Source organism: Urocitellus parryii, chromosome 12, assembly GCF_045843805.1.
Source record: "Urocitellus parryii isolate mUroPar1 chromosome 12, mUroPar1.hap1, whole genome shotgun sequence".
Taxonomy (NCBI): Eukaryota; Metazoa; Chordata; class Mammalia; order Rodentia; family Sciuridae; genus Urocitellus; species Urocitellus parryii.
In genome coordinates, this window is record NC_135542.1 from 91,756,218 (window position 1) to 91,781,607 (window position 25,390).

A 25,390-nucleotide genomic window follows, 5' to 3' on the forward strand; every position below is an offset into this window, starting at 1 on the left:
GGGTTTTTCTGATTTTTCTCTCTACTTCCCTGGCAGTTTTCTTTTAGTATGCTTTGCTGTTTTATCTTCCTCTCATAAATCCCAGAAGTATAGTTTGAAAGTTGCTGAGGAGTATGATTCAAATGTGGTTTGCAAGAAGAAAATTTTGTTTGTATGATGTTTTAAAAGAATTGAAATAGAATATAGTGAACATATAATGCATAGCTGGTCACAGGTGCAATTGCTCTATTCCAGAACAGAATTATTTATCTTTTTGAGTTTTTAACTTTTGCTTAAAGTATTGGAATATTTTTGTTCTCATCCACATTGAGGCTTTAAATATATTTGGGCTATGTGCAGTGACACGTGGTTGTAGTCCTTACTACTTGGGGGACAAAGCAGGAAGATTGCTGGAGTCCAAGAGTTTGTAGAAGCCAGCCCAGGCAACATAATATAGAGGGAAAAAAAAGATAAATATACCTATACAACCCAAATTTCTGTCTTCAACCTTTCCTTCTCTCTCAAACTTTGTCCGAAAACTTGTCACCCTTATATCTATCAAATATATTTAGAGATTTGAGGGCCTTTTGACATTATAAAGGTATAATACCAAAATTCTTTATATTATAGAAACATTATAACAAAATACATAATGTAGAAAGGAAAGGAATGTTGAACAGAGGTTACTTAAAATTTATGAAGAGAAGTTAGTATGAGCATGTTTGCATGGTGAGAGGAATGGTTCAGTAATGAGAGAAAAATGGAGGAAGGAAAGTAGGAAAAACATTTTTCAAAAAGTATGGAAAGGAAATCATTGAAAAAATGATGATGGGGCTGGGGTTGTGACTTAGTGGTAGAGTGCTTGCCTTGCACATGTGAGGCACTGGGTTTAATCCTCAGCGCCACATAAAATATAAATAAATAAAAATAAAGTTAATAAAAAGTACGTCTTTGTTAACAATGTGATGAAATGGGAAGGACTTTGATAGTCTTTCTTTTTTTTAACATCATAAGATAGAAATCTTAGTAGGCAATGGGGTTGTAGATATGGTGGTAAGAAGACCTGGGAGTTCCTGTTCTTTGAATAATGGAGTAGGAGATGAAGTCACGAGTTCAAACCAAGGAAGGAGAGTTCTGTAGAAGTCACTTGAAAGAGTTAACTCACCAAGAAAATGTATTAGGAGTTCCAGGTGATACCGAGTAACCTTGAGGTTTAATGTCATCAATTTAAAGAAAAAACAGTCTGTCTAATGGGGGGGTTTCTCTAGCACTGTGCTGCCATTTGGATTGAGGCAATGAGAAGCTTCAGCCATTGCTAGCTTTTGTCTGGCAAATAAGGCAATGGAGAAGGCAAGAAGATACAGAGCGTCTGTAAGGTGGTGATTCTAAAAATGCCCATCAATTCTCAATGGTAAAGAAGGAAATACAGATAAGAAAGACATGATGACAAATGTAAATGTGATAGGATAGTTATCTGTGTGAGATTAAAGAATCATAAATTAATAAAGAATTAGAAGTTCTCATTTATAAGTGGAAGGAGTAAAGAATAGTATAGTGCTTACCAGTGCCTATGAATGGTGTAGTGGAGAGGGAGATAGAGGATCATTATTTCATATAAGGGTGCAATTGAATAGCAGGAGGAATAATTTCTAATGTTTTATATCACAGTAGGATAACTATGGTTGATAACAGTTAAGCGAATATTTCAAAATAACTAGAGGAGACGGGTTTGAATGTTCCCAACAAACAGAAACAGATACATGTTGGAGGTGATAGATATGTCCATTCATATCATCCAATCATTACACATTATATACACATGCTGGGTCATATTGTATTCCATAAAATGTAATATTATTATGTGTCAAATATATAAGAGAAATAACGAAAAGCATAAATATGGTAGAATACTTGTCTTGATGAGGTTAAAGAATTACTAATGTTGAAGACTTAGAGTAAGTCAATTGTTGTGTCTCATATATGTATAATCCCAGAGACTCAGGGGGCTGAGACAAGAGGACTGGAAGGTCAAGGCCAGTCTTAGCAACTTAGGTCATAAGTAACTTAGTGAGTCAGTCTCAAAATAAAAAATGAAAAGGAATGGGAATGTGGCTCAGTAGTTAAGTGCCCCTGGGTTCAATATCTGGTTCCAAAAATAAAAAAATAAACTAAATAAATAAAAATAAAATAAGTGATTTGTGGAGGTCAGAGGTTGGGTAGGAGGACTAATGGATATGAGAAGAGTGAACTAAGAGATCCAGTCATTGTCAAAGAGATTGAGAGATGATTTGAGCCTAGAGATTTTGTTACAGTGAGAGTCAAAATAACTGGAATCCCCTTGCTTTAAAACCTTACATTGGCCCACTATCCCCTAGTGAATGGAGTATTCTCAAAGTAGAGGAAGAAAAACCCTACAATTAATTATTCTCAGATTTAATTTTCAAGTATTAGAAAGGTAAAAAATGTATTTTTAGCATCAATTTCATGTTGTATATTTGACTAATTTATCATAAAAGTGGTTGAGATAATTTGGGATGTCAAGGGTCTACTATTCTGTAGTTCCACAGCCATGGATGAGTATTATTAATATTTTAAAATATTTCTTTCCAATCTTTTTTCTTTGTATATATTTATATAACTTATACTATGTGTGGGTAGTTGAGTTTCTTTTAAAATCTTTACTAAATAAGCATTTTACTAATGCACTTAAATACTGAAAATATCTTCTCCAAGATTTTTAAGAGTCTTGTTGGAAAATGTGAAAATCTTTCTAAATTATAATATATCTTGTTCTTATGGCTTTTATGTTATCTAGAAGTAAAAATATGTCAATATTCTCTTAAAAGCATTTGAGTGGGTTAAGGAAGAAGACAGAGTCCACTAATGGACTATTTTCAAAATAATAAAAACCAATGCCATCCATGTTTTTAAAGTAAAATTGAATCCAAAGATTTTAGATAAATAATGAAAAACTGCAAGTTGAGGAAGCATGGTAAAGGGAAAAACAAATAAATTAGAAAGTATAATAAAATTAAGTTCAAGAAATATGGAAAAATAAATGTATTCCTAGCAATTATAATTAAGAAAAAGAAAAATGAGTAGATTTTATATTTTAAAAAGCTGGACTAGTATAGTTAAAAAAGGAATTGAGAAATAGTATTAGCTACGGCTCTTTGACCTAATAAATTTACTAGTGAAAATATTTACATTTTTAAGGAATATTGAATTTTCTTGTATTAAAAAATATAGAAAAGTTAGAAAGTAAAGCAAAACATTCTAAAATGCTAATTAATCTTATTTATGACTATCTATGAAAATAATAATGTTAGTAAATATAATTTATAAATCAATACAAAGATGTTTTAATATAAAGCAATTTATTGCTATACTTAAGTTGAAATAAGGAAAAGAAAGCTGCTACAGTGTAGTTTGATAAAAGTTACTACTTATTTCTAAATTATTTAAAAATGACAATGAAAGAATACTTTTCATAGCAGGATTGGAAAAATGTACTTATTAACTAATATCAAACATGAGAGGAAAACACCTTTAAAATTGGTTACTTTCAGTATTTAATTCAACTTTAATTCAATGATACTAATTAATGTGGTGCCAGTTCATGAATTGCTTGTTACTGTTCTGTCAAGAGGTAAGTATAGGATCTGGGGTTGTATATCCCAGTGGTAGCACATCCTAGCACATGTGAAGTCCTGGGTTTGATCCTCAGCAGCGCATAAAAATAATTAAATAAAATATAGATATTATGTCCATCTACAACTGAAAATAAAAAGAGGTAAGTACAGCTGGGCACAGAGGTGCATGCATGTAATCCCAGCACTTTGGGAGAATCCTGAGTTCAAAGCCAACCTGAGCAACTTAGCAAGGCACTAAGCAACTCAGAGAGACTCTGGCTCTAAATAAGATTAAAAAAGGGCTAGGATATGGCTCAGTGGTTAAGCTCCTCTGAGTTCAATTCCTAGTCGTGTCCCAACACCACTCCCCCAACCCCACCCCACCTGGTCAAAAAGAATAAGTATAGAAATTGAGAGGAAGTGTTTGTTGGAAACTTTTATAGCAGTTTGACAGCAATTTTATGGGTTTGTTTTTGTTTTTAAGAACTAGAAATCAAATATTTAAGCCTGAATTTTATATTTAGGGTTTATATAGTTTTAAATTACATTTTCTAGTTACTTTTACTAATTAAAAATAGTTTATTATTGCTTATTAATTTTAATAAATTATTAGTGTGATGAATTGAAAGTAGGAATACTAGTCTTTTACTATAGTTTAAAGATCAAAATTCTGAATCAAGCTGCTAATGCAAGAGTAAGTATTTTAAAAGATACAAATGTATCACTATTCATGGATGGTACCATAATACTAGAAACTAGTAAAGTGATCACATGTAGAGAGTACTGTACCTTTATGTTTGGAAAATTTTTTCAGTTTTGTTGTAATTAAATTCTAAAATTTTCTTATGTAGAGCCAAATCCATTGATTTAATGAACTAACTTAAAACACAGCAGAAACAGAACTAACTTAAAACATAGCAGAAACACCAACGATTCTTTAGGACTTTAAGAAATGATTAGTATTAGAAAGTGTAGTCAATAACGTAAGAAACACAGAAAGAACAGCTTTACTTTTTCCACTTATTTAGGAGAATGTCATAAAATAGGAAGCTAAATACTCATGGATGGACATTTTAATTTAAATGTTAATATGTATATTAACTCACTTAATGATGTGGCATGTTTTCCTTTAAAATTACTGTTATAGAGAACAGAATCTTGGAATTATTTTCCTCAAGAAATGGACTCTTCTCAAAGCTTGGATATATCACAGACCAGAATTAACATTGGAGCGGAAGGGTCTGAAGTGATAGAGTTCCCGTCTTTGGAGGAAGGTATATTGACCCAGTCAGAAGAACATGTAAAGGAACGAAACAGAAATCTCTTATGTTCTCCATTGCTAGGTAATGCCTTTGTATTTTTTAACTAGTAGTAATACCTCACATTTGTAAAGTAGTTTTGGGGGGACTGTTAGTCCTGTACATAAGTAAATCCTTTTTGAGTTGAGGAGCTCTATAGAGTTCTACTCAAGGGATTCGTTTGTTTTTTGTTTTCTACACTGGCCAGCTGGTCTAGTTATGGCAAATGTGCATTTACCCTTCATTTTATCATGCCCCAGTGCTCATAGAAAGCAGAAAGGTGCACTTCCTCTTTAGTGGGTATGCCTGTTCAGATCTTGAATTGGTAGAGTTGTTCTTGAGTAATGGAGATATTATTCTTTGACTGGTTCTCTCAGCAGTGGAGATTCCATGTTTCCAAAACCAACAAACAAATGTCTGTATTTATCTTGTTCAATTCTGAGAATTTTTTAAGACTTAGGTTATTATCTTCAGCTTTGAGACCAAAAAACTGAGATAGAGAGGTTAAATGGCTTAACTCAGGTAGATCTTACTACTTTCCTTTGTTAGGTTTAGAACAGTTTTATTAGTTTTAAAAAGATAAGCTTTTATGCACCTTTCACATCATCAAGGGATTAACTGAAATGATTTTATAGAATTTTGTAGAGAAGTGTGATAGGATTTGATTCAGCAAGTTCTTTTCAAACATAAACTTATATTATCTAAATCAAGATGTTAGTGCTAAAGTATTCTATGATGTAGATCATTAAAGTCATTTAAGTCCACATTTTAACATGTTGACAAAATTAAAGTACTGTTGTTGGAGAGGTGAAAATCATAGTAGATGAAAGGGGTGGGGTAAGGGGGAAAGGATGGTCAAATATTTGAAAGGCTGTCATGCTAAAGAGGAAGCAATTCATTTTTTCCCACATTTTAAAAATTGGTGCCTTATGGGTTATATATGGTAATTGGATTTGTTGTTATATACTCATACATGCACACAATATAACAATATAATTTAGCCAGTATAATTCCCCAGCACTTCCCCTCTCCCTCCCTGGCAACTCATTTATTATTTTTCATTCATTTATTTATGTAACAAGTATCTTAAATGTCTACTTGTTTGATTCTATGGATAGATAGATGAAATCTACTTTTTCTGAGAAGATAACTTAATAACAAAACAGTAGTACCCTAGGATGAGTGTTATAATGGTCTGTAGGGCAAGAATCTAAATGAAAGCCCCCAGATCAAGGCTTGATTTTGTAGTATTTGTGAGCTAAGAATGGTTTTTGCATTTTTATTTTCTTTCCTTTTTTGTTTCAGTGCTTGCTATTAAACCTAAGAGCCTCACAGCTATATCTCCAGCCATTTTTATTTATTTTTTAAAATATTTTTTTTTAGTTGTACACAGGCACAATATCTTTATTTTATTTATTTGTTTTTATGTGGTGCTGAGGATCAAACCTAGTACCTCACATGTGCTACCAACTGAGCTACAAACCCATTTTTATTTTTAAACGATTGTAAAAACAAAATATAAGTGATAGTCCACTGTGACCAACAAAACCTAAAATATTTACTCTGTCTTTGCAAAAAATGTTTGCAGACATGTTTATAGGAGTTAAAATGAGAATACAGCACTTATAGGGGGCTTTTTTCAATCTGATATAAGAAAGGATTTTCTAAAAGAGGCTTAATAACAACAACAAAAAAGTGAGTTTTGTGTCACAGCAAAGTATCAAGCAAAATTCCGTAATAAATTTTAGTAGGGTTGAGACTATACTGTGACTTCTATAATGTTTTAAAATGTAAAGTAGTATAATTCCAGTTTCTCACTTACTAGAGATAAAATAGAACATTTAAAATTATTGAGTAGATCCCTGGATCTGATGGCTAGAGTATATTCCATTTTACTATTTTGTTATGCATTAATTCTGTCATTGGGTATTTAGGTTCTCACCTGTGGCGAATATTACTGATGATGACAGAAGGGTTAAATAAAAGAGAAATCAAGGCTGTCAGCAGTTGTCTAAATGTGAGGAAATAAGCAGTTGAAAGGTGTAAGAAAAAGGCTTGGGCCATACCACTTAAGCACATATATATGCCATGCATGTGAGATTTATCACTTGTTAACTCTGGCCTGTTCCTTTAGAAAATACATTTTCCTATTTACCTGGGTTAACTCTCCAACTCCATCTTGGAATAGTGTTAAATATTTAACAATATGCTGAAATGCTGCTTATAATTTATTTATTACTTGCTCTTTCTAAGTTATACTTAGTTATTTAAGATAATAAGGATTTCTAAAGGCTGAATGTTGTATCTGTATGCAGATGCTAACATACAATAAGGGGAATGGGGAGGGAAGAATAGAAGGTCATTGGATTAAACAGAGGGGAATGAAGGGAAAGGGGTGATGGGAATGAGAAAGACAATAGAATGAATTGGACATAACTTTTCTATATTCATGTATGAATACATGACCAGTGTAACTCCACATCAAGTATAACCACAAGAATGCGAAATTATACTTCATTTATGTATGTCAAAATACATTCTACTGTTATCTATATCTAAAAAGAACAAATTTAAAAAAATTGAAGGGAAAAAATTTTGATGGATATGAATAAGCTATATTTATGTAGCCAGAAGCCTTGCGTGCTCAGTGGTACTTGTAGTTCTTAAAAATGCATCTCATAGGGCCTGGGTTGCGGCTCAGTGGTAGAAAGTTTGCCTAGCATGTGTGAGGCACTGGGTTCAATCCCCGGCACCACATAAAAATAAACAAATAAAATAAAGGTATTATATCCCATCTACAACTAAAAAAATTAAAAAAAATCTCAAAATATATATTATATGAAAAGTAAAAATAAAAGATAATATGGATTTCTGTAGGTTTGGAACCTGATTAAGGAGAACCCTTAATATATTTTTTAAAAATATTTATTTTTTAGCTGTAGTTGGACACAATATCTTTATTTTATTTATTTATTTTTATGAGGATTGAACCCAGGGCCTCGAATGTGCTAGGCAAGTGCTCTACCGCTGAGCCCCAGTCCCAGCCCCGGGAACTCTTAATATTTTTTAGAAAAGATTCTTAGATTCTTTAAATGCTCAGCATTTAATTGGACAGTACATTTTTATACTTGCCCAAGGTTCCCCCCTTTAGCATTAACCCTAGAATATTTGGTGACTATGTTAAAAAATCTTCATCATTCTTCAAGGGGTAAAGAACATCTATTTTGAAAGTTTAAGACTGATTTTCTAAGTCAAAGGCCAAAGGAAAAAAATATCAGTTGTTCCTGATGGTAACATCAGTATTTATCAATTTCTCATTTTTAATTAGTTGATTCAGTAAATAAATACTTCTGTTTTGAATATCTACTAAGTATACAGATACTTAGCTTAACCGTTGAGGATATATCTGTGAACAAAGCGGAGGTAGAGCTGACAATTTTTATGGAAAACAAACAGACCAAAAATGAAAACAAGAGAGTGAGGAGTTCTGATAGATAAAGTGTGCAAGGGTATGAGAGTATACAGGCACATCTAGCTACTTGGGAGGCTAAGGCAGAAGGATTACAAATTTGAGGCTATCCTGAGCCATTTAGCCAGATCCTATCTCAAAATAAAAAATAAAAAGGGCTGAGATGTAGTTCAGTGGTAGAGTACCCCTGGGTTCAATCCCTAGTACTGAAATAAATAAATAAATTGATAGAAAAGTGTACATGGGTATGTAAAGTGAAGGGCTCCGTGAAACATGGCATGTCAGCTTTTTAAACTATGACTAAAATACCTGGTAAGAACAACTTTTAGAGGAAGAAGAGTTCTTTGGGCTCATAGTTTCAGAGGTTCAGTCCAGGATGGTCAGACTCTACTGCTATGGGCCCAAGGTGAGGCAGAGCATCAGGCAGAAGAGTGGTGAAAAAGTGCTTAGCTGTGTAGAGCATAAAGGGTTAAACCACAATGCAAAGAAAAGACCACCAACTCCAATTGAAATCAAATTAAAGCTAGCTTGTAATTCAGACCATCTGGGGCTGTCTCTCCCAAAAGTCGTGGGAACAGAAGACAGCAGCTCTAGGAGCACAGCTTTATAGTCCAGAAAGTTACAAAAAGAGGGGGGTGTCTTGAGAACTTACAGATAACACAATTTTGACAAGTATAACCCAAAGGCTGATTAATGATCTACTCGTTCAGTACTTAGGGAATAAATTAGATCCCAACATTGGAATTTATGAGGCGCCATTAGAGCTTCAGAGAGGGTTGTTATCTGGCCAGGGAAAGCCAGAATTTATGAGGTGCCACTAAGTTTCAGAGAGGGTTGCTATCTGGTTAGGGAAAACCAGGCATGGGTGAGTTTAAGGCACGGGCAGGCATTCCAAGCAAGTTTAGAAATTGCAGTAATTTATAGTAAAGCCGAAATTAACTTTTCATGCCTTTGTGGCAAGATGGCTCCTAATCTTAGGAGGGAATTAGGCTGGGTTTATCAAAAGGAGCCAGGAACAAAATATATAATCCCCAAGGGCAGGCCCCTAGTGACCTGACTATAGTTACTACCTAGTAATCATCGACGAGATTACAGATCTCATAATCTAACATTTCACCTCTGAGCTTTTCTGCATTGTCTGTCACAGTGAGCTTAGTGGGGGACACCTCATATCCAAATCATAACACTTGGTTTGCAGTAATTTCAAGGTAAACAGTGGTGAGAGGGTGGAGACTGCCTTTTATACATAGTATTGCAGGAATTCTGATTATTTTGTTGTTGTTTGGTAGCAGGGATTGAACCCAGAGGTGCTTAACCACTGAATCACATTCCCAGCCCTTTTTTTATGTTTTATTTTGAGATGGGGTCTCCCTAAGTTGTTCTGGGCCTCACTAAGTTGCTTGAGGCTGGCCTTGAACTGGTGATCTTCCTGCCTCAGCTTCCTGAGTCACTGGAATTACAGGTGTGAGCCATTGCACCTAGCAATATTGCAGGCATTCTGAAATTAAGAAATTATAGTCGGGCAGTCAATATTGCATCATATTGAGAAAGCAATTTAGCTTAGCAAAATACCACTCATCAAGATAATTTTAAATAAATTTTTTTTTTTTTTGTTTCCATTGATATTTAATTTGCAGGGGGGCAGAGGATTGAACTCTCGGGCGCTTGACCACTGAGCCACATCCCTAACCCTATTTTGTGTTTTATTTAGAGAGAGAGTCTCACTAAGTTGCTTAATGCCTTGCTTTTGCTGAGCCTGGTTTTGAACTCGTGATCTGCCTGCCTCAGCCTCCTGAGCCATAGGTGTGCATGACCACGCATGGCTAATTTTTTGTTTTGTATTGTACAACTGTTAAAGAGTAAGAACTTAGTACCTAGTTTATGCGTATTGTAAAATTAACTTTATTTATTTTGTAGCACTGGGATTTGACCCAGGGCCTTGTGCATGCATGCTAGTCAAGTTTTCTACCACTGAGGTGTACTCCCAGTTCCTCGTTCATAGGTATCTAAGGGCATTGTCATGAATATGATTGAAGTTGACAGGAAATCACAAGAATTTTTTCATTTAAAGCAATAGTTTTCAAACTTTTTAGCTAATTGGCATCCTTGACACATTTTAAAATTATTGGTAGCTCCAACAAGCTTTTGTTTATGTGGGTTATTGATAATTTCCACGTTAGGGGACTTAAAATAGAAATCTATGTTTTAATTTAGTTTTTTAGTTATAGATGAACACAATACTTTTATTTTTTTATTTTTATGTGGTACTCAGGATTGTATCCAGAGCCTCACACGTTAGACAAGTGCTCTACCATTGAGCCATAACTCCAACCCCCTTAAAACAGAAATTGAGAAAATATTTAATGATTCATTTAAAAATAGCAAGTAAATATTTAAAATAGTAAAGCTGAAAATTCCTCATTGTATATTAACACAAAGTGCAGTTTTGTAGAAAATTATTATTTTCCAAAGCAAAAATATTTATGAGTAGCCTTATTTTACTTAACTTTAATATCTGACTTAGAAGACAGCAAGATACTCATAACTACTTCTGCATTCAATCTGTTGCTGTATCATACATGTCATAGAAAATGCCACTGTTCCCTTTTAAGAGAATGAGAGTGAGTAAGGCAAATTATATTTTAATATTACTTAAAATATAAATTTGAATCTAGGTATCTTTTAAAAGTGTCTTAGGACCTAGGAGTTCCTTGGCCACACTTTAATGTAATGGATATGTCTTTATATTACTTAAAATTGAAAGAAACACTGAAAATAGTTATGAAACAAATAGTGTTGTACTGGCTAAAAGTTAGAATGCTTAGGTTCAAATATCATTGGCACTTAAGCTGTTTGAATGTGAATAGATTTCTTAATACCTTTTTTTTTTTCCCCTGGGGTGGGTAACCAGGGGTTGAACTCAAGGGTGCTTGACCACTGAGCCATATCCATAGCCCTATTTTGTATTTTATTTAGAGACAGAGCTTCACTGAGTTGCTTAGTGCCTCGCTTTTGCTGAGGCTGTCTTTGAACTCACTGTCCTCCTGCCTCAGCCTGCCATACCGCTGGGATTTCTTGCATGCGCCACTGTGCCCAGCCAGATTCCATAATACTTTTTAAGTTTGGAAATTATGTTTCTTCATGTATTATGTAGATATAATTGTACCTGTCCTGAGGATTAAATGAAATATTGTATGTTAAGTGTCTGGATCTTGCTAGGCCCAATAAATGGTAGCTGCTATTATCATATTTTTATTCTAATGATTGTAGAAATGTCCAGTTAGCAGTATATTTAAGTACTTTATAAAGTATTACATGTGTAAGCTAAACAATCCATTTTTATATTGCTCAGCATTTTTATATTTGAAATTTTACAGTCATACAGGATAACTTTGCTTCTCCTGATTTGCCTTTGCTGACGTGTTTGACACAAGACCAGGAACTTGGGTCTGATTCCTTATTTCACCAAAGTCAACTAGATTTTGCACCTCTGAGGTAGGATGGTTTATTTATTTTCCTCTACCCTTTCTACTCTTATCATGAGTTCTTTCTAATATTTATGACTTCAGGCCAAGGCAGGACTTTGAATTAGAGGTAAGATATTAGTACACACTCTGAAGGTGGTAGTAAGGTGGTAAATGTGTATATTAATTTGGCATGGTAATGTATGTTTAGAGATGTGCAGGTGACTAGTTTATTTTAAAATAATTTCCAATATATTCTAGTATTTAAGGCATATTTTAATTATAAGGCACACTGTAATTTCCTTTTTACCAACTTTCTCATATGTGTGCTACCATCATTTCTTCCCTTCTTCTTACTTTCATTCTTCAAAAAAGTATTCATTTCTAGATTACTTGTTCTGCACTCTCATTTTGATCAATTGGTATTGAATCTGCCTACTTAATCTCTTTTTTTAATGATTTCTATTTCTTTTTTTTAAAAAAAATATTTATTTTTCAGTTGTAGTTGGACACAATTCCTTTATTTTACTTATCATTTATTTTTATGTGGTGTTGAGGATTAAACCCAAGGGCCTCACATGTGCTAGGTGAGCACTTACCATTGAACCACAACTCCAACCTCAACCCTTTACCTTGTCTGTGAATATGAAGTTTTATAACATATTCCAAAGTCCTTTAGAGTAATCATAATGGGAAAAAAGTCTGGAATTCCTTAAAACAAAATTAAACTTATTCAAGAATATAATTCTCCTGCTTTTAGAACTGAAAGAAAAATCCACCTTAAATTAAAAACTATAGATATTGGGTTAGGGTTATAGCTCAGTGTTGTAGAACACTTGCCTAGCATGTATGAGGTCCTGGGTTTGATCCCCAGCAGTGCAAAACAAACAACACTGTAGATGCGTAGAATGTAAAAAGTAAGCTCTGCCCTTATGCTGTATATTTAGTTTTAATAACTTTATTGAAAAGTGCTCTCTACACGTTTGATTGTCAACCTATGATTAAGTTACTATGGTATTTTTTTGGGAATGTATCTCTTGAAATGGTTTTCACAAGAATAATAAAGACTGGTAAATAAATTAATACATAGTAGGTGACAAACTAAATATTTAAAATAGTAAAGCTAAAAAGACTATTTTGAATTTTTCATTAAAAAACTTTTTTTGATAATATGAAAATCAGATTCTGTTTTGTTTAGGAGAAGTCTGAGATAATATCAGGATCATAGTTTCAATAGTTCGCCTTGTGTTTACAAAGATTTTGCTTTATTCTGTTGTTAGCCACTTTAATGGAATTCAAAATTTGTTTTTTTACATACTTTCAAATAAAATTGATATCAGTGAAATATCAGTTTTGTATTTTTATTTTAGTGCTTAAAAATTAAATGTTATTAAAGTATTACTTAGTTATATATGATTATATATTTTCAGAGGAATCCCTGATAAGACTGAAGACATTGAATGGTTTTCTCGGCCATCGGAAGTTAGTGAAGCTTTGTACCAGGCTACCTCAGAAGTATCTTCAGACTTAGTTAACAGTTGCTTTAGTGTATCTCAGCACGTACTTACAGGCAGCACAGCCATTGGGTCTCAGCGCTCTTTTTTATCTCCTGAACAAGAGAATAATAAAGAGAATACTTCATCCAACACTGTTGATGAACTGAAAATCCCCAAAGATTCTGATAATTATGATGCTCTTTGTTCATATATGTCATGGAAGACACAAAAAGACATACAGCAGCCAGGAAACAATTTTGCTGATAAAGATCAAGTTTCAGTTTCAACTTTATCTGATATTAGTGATGAAAATATAGCTCCTAAAAGAAGTGACAGTTTTAATGCTTCTGGTTTACATGTGCATTGGGAACAGGAGCCTTTACAGCAGACAGAACCAGGTCTAACCAATAAGGACCATGTTTCTTTTCCACATGAAGTTGCTTATGATAATAAAATGTCATATTCTTTCTTGCGAGTTTTGTTGGAAAGAAGAGGAAAAGCAGTTCCCTTGACATCTGATAGTCATAATTTTGAGAGTGTGTTTTTAAGTTCTTCTGCTGAGAATGAGGTGAAACAAAAGGTGAATTCTTTGGAGGGATATGAAAGAACTGAAGGAGGTCTACAGAAAGAATTATCTCAATGTTTTAAACAAAAGGAGTCTACAAATAATTTGCTATCTTCAGAGGTGCATCCCAGATCTTTAGATGTAAAGTATGTTGGGAATGTTGTAGTTCCTGATAATTCTGTAAAAGTTTCAGAAGCACATATACTCTCTGGAGGACATGATATCTCTAAGATGGAAGCTTCTGGTGGTCCCCTTCAGACACCTGCATCCAACTTGGATGAGACATCAGTACAACTGTATTTTCAAGAGGAAAGAAACCAAAAGGAAACATCTGCTTTTGGTGAGAAAAATGTCATTGCTACTGAAAGTGTAGCCTTTGAGGCAGTTATTGCCTCTATTGAGCCTTCCGAGAAAGTGAGTACAGTAAGTGAAATCCAAAATGGCATCAGTAAGTCTTTAACAGATGACAGCCACAAGAGAGAATCAAAAAGTCCAGATCTTTCCTCATTAAATTATATTGATGAAAACTCTTTGTTTGATACACTTAAGTTTCCAAATTATCAGTCTACTTCTGGGGAATTTGAACCAGAAGTTTCACAACCATTGTTGCATAAAAATGATGATGATAATAGTTCCCTATGTTGGTATCCAAATTTAAAATCACCCCTTAATTCTCCTCAGAAAATGTTCATTAAGCTACTTTCTGTTATTCCAGAGCTTAAGTCATCTGCTTTTTTAAGTGGAAAACCTTACGACCAGGCTGTTGGTCTTGGCAAAACACAATCAGCTGTATTTCAGCATGATATATGCAATGAACCATTTCTTCCCACTGGGAAGATAAAGTCTGTTTCTGCTCTTGACCTTGCAGAGAAGGTAGGATCTTCAAACATTATTTATTCAATGAAAGTATCAACTTCAGATTCTTTGGTTTTACAAGATTTAAAGCAGCAAACCTTTGAAGAAGTTGCTGATTCCTCAGACTATAATTTGGGTAAGAATGTAAACTCTAGTAATGTCATTGAAGGTCCTCTTGCAGCTGTAGGAAGGAGCTTTTCAGCAACCTTGGTGGCGTGTGATGCAAAGTCATTAGGTGCTTTACCACTGACTGATGATGCGTCATTAATTGTAGTCAGCCAAGAGACATTGCTGAAAGCTGATATAGACCGAGGGAAAATACCTTGGCCTGTGGGAACTGAGTCCATTTTTACCATACATAGAGTTATGCAAAATGACTCCTGTTTTGTAGAGGAACTTCAGGAGAAGGCTGACTCTGATGACATTACTATGGATAATGATACTGAATGCTGTAGCCTAGATGAAAATGATGTTGTATGCAGTGAAAGTGTTGCTGACCTACAAAGAGAGGTGAGACACAATAAAATGATACTTGTTGGGGGGCTGGGGTTGTGGCCCAGCGGTAGAATTTTCGCTAGCACATGTGAGGCCCTGGGTTTGATCCTCAGCACCACGTAAAAATAAAATAAAGGTATTGTGTCCAACTACAACTAAAACAAAATAAAAAAAAAATGATAGTTGTGGGAAACATGGTCTTTTCAGGTATTATTCCAGGAAATTGTATTTGTCTTTATTTTGCTTTTTACTATTTCTAGACATGTGATCAACGTGATTTGACTGGTGAGTATGGTGAGCTGGAAGTTTTAGAGAATTTGCTTGATGATCTTTGTGATAGCTCTCTGCCCTGGCAACATACTTCACAACTACTATCTGAGGAGGAAAGCAATTTTGAAAAGCCTGTAAGTGTTTCTCTTTGACATTTCTTATTGTTGCGTAAAGGAATATTTTAGTGAAAAGATGATAATGAAAGTAAAGGACCTATTATTAAACATCTCGTAACACTAATGGGTGACTTGTAACCTGGTCTTCTTCTGATATCCATCAATATGCTCCATTAAGTTGTTAGAGGCTGGCATAAAAGAAATGTTTATGTTTTATAAACCATAAGACCTAGTAATTTCTGTGGTGTCTTGGAAAGAGCATCTTTTGGAGCTCATAGGCCTTTTATCTTGAGGCATCCTAATTCATGTCATGCAGCAGCAAGTCTTTGGGACAGTGTTAAGATTAGATGCATTTACAGGGACATTCAAATGATTGTGCTTCCTTCTGCTGGTTTTCAATGTATTGGCTTTGATCTTAGCCAAAAGGCTAAGAAGTTGGAGCTGGAGTTGTGGCTCAGTGGTAGAGTGGTTGCATGTGTAAGGCACTGGGTTCGCTTCTCAGCACCACATATAAATAAATGAGTAAAAAAAAGGCCCATCAACATCTAAAAAAATATATAAAAAAAGGCCAAGAAACAATCAGTGTACAAGCCTTGAAATAGGTATTAGAATATTCAAGTATTTTTATTTGAAAAAGAAATCATATCATACCAGGTATGATAGTACTCTTTCTGTATGGCTCATCATGCATTCAGGGGATTTGCCTGCTCCTTGGATTTTTCCTTGCTCTCCTCATCTGTCTCTTAAGACTAGTCATTCATACTCCTTTACTTACTTTGATATCTACTAATTGTTCTTCTAAGTGATTGAGTAGCTACTTATTTGTGATATAGCTTAGAGCTGTGAAAAGGGCATAAAGATTGGGGTCAAATTTCAGTCAATTTATTTTTTAAGGATAAGAATATAGAAGTGTAGCTCAATGATAGAGAACTTGCGTAGCATGCTCAAGCCCTGGGTTTGATCCCCAGTAGTGCAAAAATAACTAAATAAATAAAATTAAAATAAAAAAAATAAGGGCTGGGGATGTGGCTCAAGTGGTAGTGTGCTAGCCTGGTATACGTGAGGCACTGGGTTCGATCCTCAGCACCAAATAAAAATAAAATAAAGATATTATGTCCACCTAAAACTAATAAAATAAATATTTAAAAAATAAACAAACAAATAAATAAATAAAATTTAAAAATCCAGTTCATTTACTTTCTTAAACCTTGTGCTTTGAGCAAATGACTTTGGAGGCTGACTTTCCTGATCTAATCAATCTCATATATTTCCATATTAAATAAGGTAAGGTATAGAGCACTTATGGTGCCTGTCTGTTACCAGTGGTTTCCTACTCTTCTATCATTTTCAATGTCAGATGCTGCTTGGTGTGTGTGTGTGTGTGTGTCTGTCTGTGTGTGTGTGTAACAAGTTTCTCCTTGTTCTTGATAGCAGTATGTAATAAAATACGATTTTAATATCACTTATTTTGGTTAACTCAAAAAATTACATAAGGTTCAGTCTTAGATTTGTTTTCTTTATTCCCCTTCCTTTTTTCTTTTCCTCCTTCCCTTCCCTTCTCTTCCCTTTCCTTCCCTCCCTACCTGCTTGAACACCTAGTTTCTTCTCGAGATTTAAATGCCTGTCTCTGTATAGATGGTATCATCTCTTTTTGGTTCCTAATATTAATTGCCTTGAGTCAGGCCCTTATGGTATTTTTACATGAGGTTTTCTTGTGAAGATTATCATCGTCTCAATTTCAACTTTATATAAAAATAATCAGACTGATCAGATGAAAGTTGACTTCCTAAGTTCTTATAGAAATATTAGCACTTTTTCTAGTTTCTTTGTCATCTATCTTTCTTTCTTCATTGTGGATTTAAGTGTGGGAAACAAAACAAATCTTGAGATTTTCTTCTTGATTCCTCCAATTTTCAATTAGTAATGAAGTTTTTATATTTTCAATACTTCCCATCTTTTTTCACTCTACATTTTATTTTGGATTACTTTCTCTAATAGTTCTATGTTTTGAAGTTTTGCTATAATGAAATTTTTATTGAAGTCAACATCATGATAGAAGTTTCTTTTTGTATTTCGAAGCTGAGGTGAAAAATTACTGTTAAATACATATACAGTATCTATGTATATCATATATGTTTATATTAATGAACTATATTTCAAAAGAGTTACTTAGGAGTGGAATAATTGAAAACAATGCTGTATGTGGAGTGGGGCTCCTTGGCAGCATCATTATTTTGGATTAGGTAATTCTTTCTGGGGGGGGGGGATCTATTCTGTGTATTTTAGGGTGTCTTGCAGCATCTCTGGCCTTTACTCACTAGATATCAGCAGCATTCTTTTCTCCCCAAGTCATAACAGTGAAAAATGTCTCCTGGCCTTGTGAAATATCCCTTTGCAAGGTGCAAGATCTTCCTCATTTGAGAACTAATAATCTAGAGAAAACTGTATAGGTAGTAGATGTAGAATATTCATTTTCACACCCTGACAACTTCCTGAGAATTGACAAAAATGATAAAAGAGGATAGAACACTTTGTGCTTATGTGCATTTTTAGACGCCTTCTTGAGAGGGTATAACTAGACCAATCTTTTTAGGGACTTACAAAACGTAAAAGTTGTATATGTTTTCATATACAATTGAATTTGGTGAAAAGTTATACTTTATGTATTAAAGTCATCAATAATGATTGTATTTTCTATCAAGGAAAAATATTTGGATCTGCTGAAACATTAGGGACTTCTTTTCAGCAATTAACTTTTACTTCATTATCAACTTATATTCCCAGCTAGGTTTTTTCTTTTTTTTTTTTTTTTTGTTACTGGGGATTGAAGTCAGGGGCACTCAATCACTGAGCCACATTCTCAACCCTATTTGTATTTTATTTAGAGACAGGGTTTCACTGAGTTGCTTTGTGCCTCGTTTTTGCTGAGATTAGCTTTGAACTTGCTATCCTCCTGCTTCAGCTTCTGGAGCCTCTGTGATTACAGGCATGTGCCATTGTGCCCGGCTCCCAGCTACTTTTGATTCATGAAGTTTGAGGACTTTGGGGGTTTGATAAATCAGCACTCTTGTAGTTCTTTGATGCTCTGATTTTTTCCTCTAAATATTTGTGAATGTCTAGAAATATTACTGTTCTGTCTGTACTCTTTTTTTCCCACAGCACACTTCTCCCCTTAAGAAAATTCTTGAGTTTGTCAAGAATAATATCATGGTTCAAATATTTTAATGGTGGTTATTATAAGGAGCAAACTTAGGTAACAGAAGACTTTTGGGCCTACTATCTGTAATATTCTATAAGGCAGATTTTAAACCCACAGGATGATTTGTAGATCTTCTCAGACTTTGACCAAACCAAACAATATATGAGTATATATGAATTAAGTATATATGATTGTGGATGATTTCAGCAGAGCTGAGTATATTGATTATAAGTAAATGTTGACTACTATGAGTTCATTTTTTATAATAATGAGGTTTGTTTTTTAACAGGTAAAGACTGAAATTAATCTTTTCTTCTTTTCTCTTTTCCTAGGTAGTTCATTCTAATCTGAGCATTTGTGAGTCTTTTTCATCTGTTTTGCCTCCATTTGTTCCTCATGAGCCAATCAGAGAGTCAGATTACCATGCTTCAAATCTCAGAATGTTGAGGGTGTCTCTTGATACTGTGCCAAAGACTCCCCAACATTTAGCAGGTATGTAGAAAAAGGAGTTAGTAAATGTCTTCCTTATGGTTAGCTTGTGAAAAATACCTTGCTATAAACTTTCTAGCAACTTGGTTAGGGATACCTAGATAGTTGATAAAGTATTATTTCTGGTTATGTTTGTGAAGTGTCTGTGGAGGAGATTTGAATAAGTAAATGGAGTAAGAAAGATCTGCTTTCACCAGTATGGGTCCTGCTGGTTGGCTGAGGCCTGGATAAAACAAAAAGGGAGAGGAAAGGCAAATTTGTTCTCTCTCTCGAGAGTTGGGACATGTTCCCTAGGACATCAGAACTCCAGGTTCTCTGGCCTTTGGATTGCAGGGCTAACACCAACAGCCCCTTAGGTTTTAGGTTTCCCTAGGCTGACAGCAGTATAAAATCATTATCTCCAGCCGTAGCTTACTTCTCAGAATTACTTGCCAATCCTTTTACTCATTTAGCTCCATCTCATATTGACTTTAACATAAATTCTAAGTCTTCTAAGCCACCTTCCTCAACCCCCCCTGACCTACTTCTATCACTTGCCTCCTCTCTTAGCAGATAATCTTACTTTCTGACTCAGAATCGATCCCCCTCAGTTTCCTTTCTATAAGATTATATGCATCCACTCTTGTCCTCTTTAGCTCAAATAATTTTTTTTCTTTCCAGTTATATAAAATGTTTATCAAATGACTTTGCTTAACTTTTTAAAATTGATGCATTGTAATTATACATAACAGAAGGATTCAGTATACTGTATTCATGCATGCACATAATGTAATTTGATCAATCTCATTCCCCAGTTATGGGGATCTTCTATACCCTGAAATTTATATATTGAAATCCTAATTCCCAAGGTGATAGTATTAGGATGTGAAGCTTTAGAGAGGAAATTGGATTATATGGGCTTTTTTTGGTGTCAGTTATAAACAAGACCTCACAGATTTTTTTCCTCTTCTACCATATGAACACATAGTAAGAGAGCATTGTGTATGAAGAATAGGCCCTCACCAAACCCTGATATGCCAACACTCTCATCTTGGACTTTTTTAGCCTCCAGAGCTGTGAAAAATAAGTTTACATAGTGAGGATAGGAGTGATGAAGCTCTTCATGTCTTGGACCAGAAAGGACTCCTTTACTTTTTTTGTGTTCAGATAGATAATAAGTACAACTAATAAATATCTAGACCTCCAAATATTTAGAGCTTTGGAAGGAAAATGATGTATTTACAATGCAAATTAAAGCCATCTATCTATTATAAAAACTTTGTTGAAATATCACACCATGCAATTTACTCATCTAAAGTGTACAAATTACACACCACAATTTAAGAACATTTTCATTCCCCCAGAAGAAACCCAATTAGCTATAACTTCTCATTTCACATCTCTTCAACACTCCTAGCCCTACATAACCACTAATCCACTTTTTCTATAAATTTGCGTATTTTGGACATTTTCATGGTAAATGCAGCAGTAAAGTTAGCGGTCTTTTGTGACTGACTTGCTTCACTTATATAATGTTATCAAGGTTTATCCATGTTATAATGAATTGGTACTCTTTACTGAAAATAGTAGTCCATTGTATGGATGTATCACATTTGTTTATCCATTCCATAATTGATAGAATAGATATAAACACTTGACTATTAGGAATAAGGCTGCTATGAAAACCATGTTCAAGCTTTTGTGTATGGAGTTTTTCTTTCTTTTTGCTAGGAGTAAAATTATTTATTGGTTCCTGGAACTGTGTTTATCATTTAGAGAAACTGCTAAATTGTTTCCTAAAGTCTGTATCATATTATATTCCCTTCAGCAATATTAGGATTTCAGTTTCTCTACATCCCAACAATGCTTGTTATTCCTGTCTGTTTGATTACAATCACTCTGGTTGTTGTTAAGAGATATCTTAACTGTGGTTTTGATTTACATTTCCTTAGTGGTTAAAGATGTTGAGCATCTTTTCTTGGGTTTATTGGTGTTTTGTGGATATTCTTTAGAGAAATGTCAGTTTAGATCCTCTGTCTATTTTTTAATTGGGTTATTTATCTTTTTATTGAGTGTTTTTTAAAATATGTTGGGTGTACAATGTGTCTCTTATTAGGTGTGCTGCTTAAACTTTTTTTTTTTTCCTAAGTCATGGGTTTTCTTCGCTTTCTTGATGGTATTAATTGAACTACAGCATTTTTAGTTTTGATGAAATGCATTTTCTCTGATTTGTTTTATATTTGCTTTTTAGTTGTAATCGGATACAATACCTTTATTTTATTTATTTGTTTTTATGTGATGCTGAGGATTGAACCCAGGATCTTGCACATGGTAGATGAGCACTCTACCACTGAGCCACAACTTGAGCCTCTCTCTGATATTTTTAAATTAAAAAAATTAAAACAAAATTTAGTCAATAATTATAATGTAAAAGTTACTTTCTTATCTATATTTTAGAATACTTTTTTCTACTCTATTGGTTCTTTTTAGTTATACATGACAATAGAATCCATATTGGTATAATTATAAAAGCGTGGAATATATCTTATTCAAAATCAGACCTCAGTACCTCTCCTTCTCCTTCCCTTTCCCCACACCTCACTCCCTTCCTTCTGTTGAAGGTTTTTGTTTTTTTTTTTTCCGAACTGGGGATTGAACTTAGGGGCACTGGACAACTGAACCACATCCAGGCCTATTTTGTATTTTTATTTAGAGACAGAGTCTCACTGAGTTGCTTAGTGCTTATGATTGCTGAGGCTTGCTTTGAACTCAGCATCCTCCTGTCTCAGCCTCCCGAGCTGCTGGGATTATAGGCATGCGACACTGCGCTTGGCTATAGTTATTTTTTTAAAGTTAATTTTTTGTGGATGTACACAATGGTGAGATTCACTGTGGTGTGTTCATATATATACATAGGAAAGGTGTGTCAGATTCATTCCTTTTCCTATCCCCTTCATTCCCCTTTGTCTAATCTATTGAATATTGCTTCTTGACCCCATCCTTCTTTGGTTTTTTGGGATTGGCTTACTTCACTTAGCACGATATTTTCTAATCCATTGATTTACCTGCAAATGCCATGATTTTATTCTCTTATAATGCTGACTAATATTCCATTGTGTATATATACCACAGTTTCTTTGTCCATTCATCTCTTGAAAGGCATTTAGGTTAGTTCCACAATTTAGCTATTGTGAATTTTGTGCTGTGAACATTTATGTGGCTGCATTACTATAGTATGCTGTTTTAAAGTCCTTTGGGTATAAACCGAGGAGTGGTATAGCTGGGTCAAATGGTGGTTCCATTCCAAGTTTTCTAAGGAATCTCCATACTGCTTCCCAGAGTCCTACTAGCAATATAAGAGTGTGCCTTTTCCCCCACATCCTTGTCAACACTTATTGTTGCTTGTATTTGTAATAACTGCCATTCTGACTGGAGGGAGATGTAATCTCAGTGTAGTTTTAATTTGCAATTCTGTAATTGTTAGAGATGTTGAACATTTTTTCATGTGTTTGTTGACCATTTGTATTTCTTCTTTTCGAAATGTCTGTTTAGTTCCTTTGCCCATTTATTGATTGGATGATTTGGGTTTTTTGGTGTTAAGCTTTTTGAGTTCTTTAGGTATACTGAAAAGTAGTGCTTTATTTGAGGTGCAGTTGGCAAAGATATTCTCCCATTCTGTAGACTTTTTAGTTTGATGCCATCCAACTTATTTATTTTTTGATTGCACTTTCAGAATCTTATTAAGGAAGTTAGTTCCTCATCCAGTATGCTCAGGTATTGGGCCTACATTTTCTTCTATTACGTGCAGAGTTTCTGGTATAATTCCTATGTGTTTGATCCATCTAGGAATTTTGTTTTTTGCAGGGAGAAGGGTAGGTGTTGAATTTCATTTTGCTGCCTGTAGTTTCCTTTATTCACAGCACCATTTGTTGGAAAAAAACTAATTTTTTCTCTAATGTATGTTTTTGAATCCTTTGTCCAGTAAGAGATAACTTTATTTTTGTGGGCTTGTCTTTGTGTCTTCTATTCTGTTCCATTGGTGGTCTTGTTTGTTTTGGTGCCAGAACCATGCTGTTTTTGATACTGTAGCTCTGTAGTATATTTTAAGGGCTGGGATTGTGATGCATCTGCTTCACTTTCCTGGCTAAGGATTGTTTTAGCTATTCTGGCCTCTGTCCAGATTTATTTCATGATTGCCTTTTTTTATTTCTAGGAAGAAGATCATTGGAATTTTGATGGGAATTACATTGAAACTGTATAGCAGTTTTGGTAGTAAGGCCATTTTGACAATATTAATTCTGCCTGTCTAAGCACGTGGAGGTCTTTTGATTTTCTGAGGTTGTCTTCAACTTCTTTATTTAGTGTTTTGTAATTTTCATAGAATTTACCTCTTTTATTAGATTGATCCCTTTTTTGAGGCCATTGTGAATGTGATGTGTTCCTAATTTTTCTTTCAGCTGATTCATCATTGGTGTATAGATATACAATTGATTTATGGATGTTAATTTCACATCCTACTTTCCTGAATACATTTGAATTCTGGAAGTTTTCTGGTGGAGTTTTTTGTGTCTTCTAAATATAAAGTCATGTCCTTGGCAAACAGAGATAGTTTGAGCTGTTCTTTTCCTTCCTATTCGTATTCCTTTAATTTCCTTTTTTCAGCCTAATTGCTCTGGCTAGAGTTTTAAGGACTATGTTGAATAGAAGTAGTGAAATTGGCCATCCCTGTCTCATTCTTGTTTTTAGAGGGAATGCTTTCAGTTTTTCTCTGTTTAGAATTATGTTGGCCTTAGGTTTGTCTTATATAGCTCTTACAATGTTGAAGTGTGTTCCCTCTATTCCTATTTTTTGAGTGTTGTAAACATGAATGGATGTTGTATTGTGTCAGATGCTTCTTCTGCATCTATTGAGATAATCATGTGATTCTTATGTTTAAGTCTCCTAATGTGGTGAATTACATTTATTGATTTTTGTATTTTGAACCATCCTTGCATCCCTGGGATGAACCCCACTTGATCATGGTACACTATCTTTTAAAAATATTTTTGTATGTGATTTACCAGTGTTTTATTAAGAGAATTTTTGTATCTATGTTAATCAAGGATATTGATCTGAAGTTTTCTTTCCTTGATGTATCTTTGTCTGGTTTGGTATCAAGATGATTCTGGCTTCATAGAATGAATTTGGAAGGATTTCCTCCTTTTCTAGCTTGTGAAAATGTTGAGGAGGATTGGTTGTTTATTCTCTTTTAAAGATTTGGTAGATCTCTGCTGAGAATTCATCTGGCTCTTCTTTGTTGGTAGTCTTTTGATGGCTTCTTCATATTCCTTACTTAAAATTGATCTGTTTAAATTTTCAATGTCCTCCTAATTCAGTTTGGATAGGTCATATGTCTTTAGGAATTTGTCAGTGTCTCTAAGATTTTCTAGCTTAATGCAGTCTAAATTTTTGAAGTCTGATAGTCCTCTGTATTTCAGCAGTGTCTGTGGTTTTATATGTCCTTTTTCATAACAGATTTTAATAATTGAGTCCCCCCCCCCGTTTCTTTTGATTATTTTGGCTAAGGGTTTACCAACTTTGTTTATACTTTCAAACAACAAACTTTTAGTTTAGTTGATTTTTTAAAAATCTCAATTTCATTGATTTCAGCTTTAATGGTAATTATTTCTTCTTCTGAATTTGGTGCTGATTTATTGTTCTTTTTCTAGGGTCTTGGGATGTAATATTAGATTATTTATTTAGTGTCTTTCTTTTAATGTATGAGCTCAGTGCCATGAACTTGCCTCTGAGTATTGCCTGTGTTGTGTCCCAGAGATTTTGATATGTTATATCACTGTTCCCACTTACCTTTATGTATTTTTAAAAATTTCACCATTGGTTTCTTCTGCTCTCTATTTATCGTTCAGTAGTGTATTATTTATTCTCTAGGTGATAAGTGTTTTTATATTTGCTAAATTTGCTTTGTGGCCTAAAATATGGTCTTTTTTAGAAAATGTTTCATGTGCTGTTGAGAAGAATGTGTATTCAGTCATTGATGCTTTAAATATTCTATATATGCTTTTAAATCTGAATTACTAATTGTAT

At 34.1% G+C, this 25,390-nt stretch overlaps 1 protein-coding gene across 1 annotated transcript in view; it reads left to right on the forward strand.

The window, feature by feature from the left end:
- Nucleotides 1-25,390, forward strand: part of Alms1 (ALMS1 centrosome and basal body associated protein) — a 202,233-nt gene that overhangs the window by 37,362 nt on the left and 139,481 nt on the right. The window contains exons 4-8 of the mRNA XM_077791989.1: nucleotides 4,759-4,954; nucleotides 11,756-11,873; nucleotides 13,273-13,756; nucleotides 15,152-15,268; nucleotides 19,240-19,330. Of these exons, the coding sequence (XP_077648115.1) occupies nucleotides 4,759-4,954; nucleotides 11,756-11,873; nucleotides 13,273-13,756; nucleotides 15,152-15,268; nucleotides 19,240-19,330 (1,006 nt within the window). The remainder of the gene's footprint in view (nucleotides 1-4,758; nucleotides 4,955-11,755; nucleotides 11,874-13,272; nucleotides 13,757-15,151; nucleotides 15,269-19,239; nucleotides 19,331-25,390) is intronic.